This window comes from Nematolebias whitei, chromosome 9, assembly GCF_014905685.2.
Source record: "Nematolebias whitei isolate Nwh7 chromosome 9, NemWhi1, whole genome shotgun sequence".
Classification (NCBI taxonomy): domain Eukaryota; kingdom Metazoa; phylum Chordata; class Actinopteri; order Cyprinodontiformes; family Rivulidae; genus Nematolebias; species Nematolebias whitei.
Window position 1 is genome coordinate 36,876,100 of NC_056506.1, and position 4,704 is coordinate 36,880,803.

The 4,704-nt window shown below is 38.1% G+C and overlaps 1 protein-coding gene across 1 annotated transcript; it reads left to right on the plus strand.

Annotated features, from left to right (window-relative positions):
- Positions 1 to 2,402: 2,402 nt before the first annotated feature.
- On the plus strand, positions 2,403 to 3,745 carry LOC119414648 (phosducin). Its single transcript, XM_037681750.1, has 4 exons — positions 2,403 to 2,535; positions 2,638 to 2,857; positions 2,932 to 3,044; positions 3,302 to 3,745. Exons 1-4 carry the CDS (start codon positions 2,491 to 2,493, stop codon positions 3,488 to 3,490), a joined length of 567 nt encoding a protein of 188 aa, XP_037537678.1. The 5' UTR covers positions 2,403 to 2,490; the 3' UTR covers positions 3,491 to 3,745.
- Positions 3,746 to 4,704: the final 959 nt, after the last annotated feature.

The following is a 4,704-nucleotide window of genomic DNA, read 5'->3' on the forward strand; positions in this document are numbered from 1 at the left end:
TAAATGGGATCTAAAAACTTTAACGTATGAATTAGTTGTTGGAGAAACATTTACCAATTATACGTCATTCGAGTGGATGCGTTGTCGACCACCTTGTTTCCACTTTAAACGTGCTGTAAAAAAAAAATCTGATTCAGAATGATTGTATCGATAGCAACGCAATTAAGTGAGGTGCTTTTATCTTTTTTGTCTTTAAATGTTATTCTTATTATTTCAGGATCACAAAAATTAAAATAAATCCTAACTAAAACATAAAAGGGCTTTCATTGAAAATATGTCATATCTCATGCACACAAGATGTGCTTAGCGTGTCAGACTACTGATAATCTCAACCTAATCTGATAAGTAAACTTCAGCCTGGTTTGCATTAAGTGTGTGTGACAACTGTGGATTCATGCACACAGAAGATTTAGATCTGTCGCTGTGTTTTACACTCCTGCTGATAATTTCTATAACCTACAAGTACAAAACCCCATGAAGTGGATTGATGAAAGTATCAAACTTGCAGAGTAACCAACTGCACATTTGAACAAATTTGCACAAATTTTTCACACGATCCGGTTCTGCTTTTCACTCGTGATCAAAAAACGGTGTATAACTTGTTAAATAAAATGAAAACAGTTATAGAGGTAGCTCAAAAATCATTTTTTAAACAAATAGCGACCAAACCTCACGCCAGTATGTGACAAGTTAGGCATTAATTAAGAAGAGGGAAATCAGACATGGAACAATACACAATTAAGACAGTTTTACAACTGGTGTATAAGAAAATGACATTTTCATGAAATGGAAGCCCCAGCTGACAAACGTTTAACCGGCTATTATTTTTTTACAAACCTGTTTTATTATTTCTTCTGCTCTGTTCACTGCAGGCTGTTTGCAGGATGTCCTCTGTCACTCAGGACGAAGAGGAGCTGCCTTCAAATCATACAGGTCAGAAGCATGAATCAGCTAATAGTCGTCAGTTGATCTAAAATGCGTTTTAATGAGAGATCATATCTCTCCAGTTTTAGCTTCTCTCAACTGGCTCCCTGACAAATTCAGGATACAATTCAAAATCTTACTTCTAACCTACAAAGCTCTCAATAACCTAGCTCCATCTTATATCACAGATCTTATTGTTCCTAACAGAGCACTTCACTCTCAGACTGCAGGTTTACGTGTGGTTCCTAGAGTTTCCAAAAGTAGAATGGGAGGCAGAGTTTTCAACTATCAGACTCCTCTCTTGTGGAATCAACTTCCAGTTTCTGTCCATGAAGCTGACACATTGTCTACATTTAAGATTTGGCTTCAGCCTTTCCCTTTTGATAAATCCCCTAGTTAGGATCGGCTTGGGTTTCCTGAGCTATCCCTTAGATATGCTGCTATAGGCTTATTGCTGGAGGATAAATTGACCACATTTCCTCACTCTGCTGCTGCCTTTACTTGTTCTACTCTGTTTGTATTTGTAATTATTTCTATCTTAACATTGTTTTTTTTTGGTCTTTCCTTCAACACCTGCACCTGTCATTTGTTTTGTCTGTTCCTAATTCCTGTTCTTAAAACCCAGCCGTTCGAAGCAGATGGCCGCTTGTCCTGAGCCTGGTTCTACTGGAGGTTTCTTCCTGTTAAAAGGGAGTTTTTCCTTTCCACTGTTGCCTTCATGCTTGTTCAGAATGGGAGACTACAGTGAACATTCACCGCAAACTTCTGTCTTCCTTATTTAACTTTTACTGATCGGCTTGTATGTGAATGTTTCTGTTCAGTGCCCTGAGACGAATTCTCTTGTGACTTGGCGCTCTATAAATAAACTGAATTAAATGCTGCTGTGTATAAACAAAAACTACATTTAGTTTGCAAGATAGACGTCAAATTAAGGAAACTTTCTCCTAAATTTAAAAACAGTCTATAACAGTTTCTATTACGAAACTTGGTCTAAATTTCCCAACTAACATCTTTGCTGCTTTTCTGTTTCTGTTCTGATTTTACAGCTCGGCCACATTAAACATCAAAAAGCTGCACTAACTGAGCCCGATGTCCAATTTTTAATGAAACATGAATATTTCAGCTTTAAATCATCATCAGAAATAAATTCAGTAACTCTGAGTTAGGAAAGTAGATATTTTGTGTGATTTAACCTTTGATTTAGTCAAGCATAAAACAGAATATGTCTTTGTGTTGTGTTATGGTTTACAAAGGCCTTTTGTAAAAAAAAAAAAAAAAAATCTTAATCCAGATCACATCTGTTTAAAATCCCACCACACATGCTGACATAAGAAACACTCAACCATTTTTTATTAATATCTGTTTTAGAATATAAAAAAATACATTTCATTAACAAAGTGGAATAATTTTATCCAAAGTGATTTGCATGTCTGTATGAAGTCGTGTTTTTGTGGCTGTATTTTTATGTGTCCAGGTCCAAAAGGTGTCATCAACGACTGGAGACGGTTCAAGCTGGACAGCGTGGATCCGACTGTCCCGCAAAGAAAGAGAGAGCTGCTGAGACAAATGTCCAATCCTCGAGAGGACGACAAGGAAAGGGTCAACAGAAAGGTGTGTGGGAAACACACAGAGCCACGTGGACTCGGCAACGTACGCATAAATGATTACATCAGGTCTGACGATCAAACAGTGAGGTGTGTTGCTTTTACTCAGATGAGCGCTCAGGAATACGAACTGATCCAAAACGAGGACGAGCACGGCCTGAAACGCTACAGGAAACACTGCATGCAGGAAATGCACGAGCGCTTGAGCTTCGGGCCAAAGTTTGAATGCGTTCACAATCTCGAGAGTGGGGAGGCCTTCCTGGAAGTGATAGAGAAGGAGCATCGGCTGACCCTGGTGGTGGTCCACATCTACCAGCATGGTGTCAAAGGTCAGGATTCCCTTTAATTCAGACACTTAATCATTTTCACCTGCATTTCAACCTCATATTTGTCCTTCCTGCAGGCTGTGAGCAGATGAACTCGTGTCTGGACTGTCTGGCGATGGAGTACCCCACTGTTAAATTTTGTCGTATTGATGCTGAGGCAACAGGGGCTGCGGAGCGCTTCTCCTCTGAGGTTTGTGCACGGTTTGGATCATTTTTAAGTTAAACTAGATGTAAAATCACTGTAATCTGGCACAGCATTTAAACGGCACAAAAACATTTTAATGATCAGTTACATTTTTTGCAGGCTTACTGTTAAATGGGACTGTACACTTTAGTGCATCAGGTCAAAGATGAACACTGGTCATGTTAAAAGTGGTGTTCTGCTTTTTGATCTGCTCCAAAGACTACCAGCAGCTGTGCTTTTAATTCCTGTTCTTGTCTTTCCAGGTTGTTCCTGCCCTGCTCGTCTACAAGGCTGGTGAACTACTGGGTAATTTCCTGGCCGTTACCAAACTCTTCAGCGAGGAGTTCTTTGCAACAGAGGTGGAGGCGTTTCTTAATGAATATGGCCTCTTACCGGAGAAAGAGTTTGCTGCGTGTGCCGATGATGCAGATGAGGCAGAAGATGTGGAGTAGAAGAAGAAGAGGAAGAAAGGAGAAGGCCATGAAAGAGTGAGACAGATATGGAAAAAATAAAGATGAAGAAGAGAAGCTGAGGAAATGAAGATGTGGAGGAAAACGGTGTTTGTCAGGATGCACGCACACAATTAAACAAAGCATAAACAATAAATATATAGTAATAAACTTTCACCAGTGCACAGCAAATGCTGATAGCTTTAGGTGTAAATGAAAAGATGAAGGATATTTGTGTTGAAATAGCAAACCAGTTCACTCCAATCAAAATGTTTCTCACACTAGTTTCTGTCTGTGTTACAATTTGACCAACAGGAAGTTATTTTAATAGATTACCATGTGACAGCAGAGGTAAATAATATATGCGGTGCATCTGTTATTAGGTGTGCTCAGTGAGAATGTATCTGACTAATAAGCTTCTGTAACTCAAGTGGTGAGCAAAGGTTTTATGCTGTGTAGGTGACACTGTGCCGAGGACGGAGTCATACGCCCTAACGCCAGATATCCTCAGATATCAAGTGGTACTTTGGCATTTATTAAACATCAGTGTGACAGTTTTTATTAGTGTTATTGTTGTTTTTATGTCATGACCTGTTTTCTCCATCAAAAAATAATGGGGGGGGGGGGGGGTGTTGTATTCTATTATTGAGAAAGAAAATCAAACTCATTAGCAGCAGTGCTTTTCTTGCATTTGCTTGAGATTGACCTCAACAATGCATTTTGTTCATACAAAAGATAGAAATAGACATTTTATTCATCCCCGAGTGGAATTAGGGAACTTGTAAAAATTAAAGAATTAAAAGCAGCATTCATAAAACAATAAATAAAAATAATAAAAACTATGAACAACATTACAGTAATGAACAAACCACGGAACGCAGAGCATATTTATAATTCTTTTGCTAATTTTTTTTTTACTCCATTTGCAAGTTGCATTTAGACATTTACTGAAACTTAAAAAACAGAAGCATATTCTCAGACATTGGTCTGTTTACTTCAAAGACAACCTTTACAGATGTGTAAACTTACAGATGTTTGCATTATAATAAAAACATTCTTACATCTGTGTATTTTATTTTAACTTCAAAGGCCCAACGAGAGGAAACCTTCAACTGTGAGCATTTTTTTAGTCTATGTGGACTGAGCTAAATGGAAATTATAGGTTTACAGTCTATCTATCTATCTATCTATCTATCTATCTATCTATCTATCTATCT

Excerpts from the sequence above, each read along its gene's own strand:
- LOC119414648 (XM_037681750.1), top strand. The coding sequence starts at position 2,491 with ATGTCCAATCCTCGAGAGGACGACAAGGAAAGGGTCAACAGAAAG. Across the intron at positions 2,536-2,637 it reads AGGAAAGGGTCAACAGAAAG|ATGAGCGCTCAGGAATACGA; the intron begins GTGTGTGGGAAA and ends GCTTTTACTCAG. Across the intron at positions 3,045-3,301 it reads CGGAGCGCTTCTCCTCTGAG|GTTGTTCCTGCCCTGCTCGT; the intron begins GTTTGTGCACGG and ends TTGTCTTTCCAG.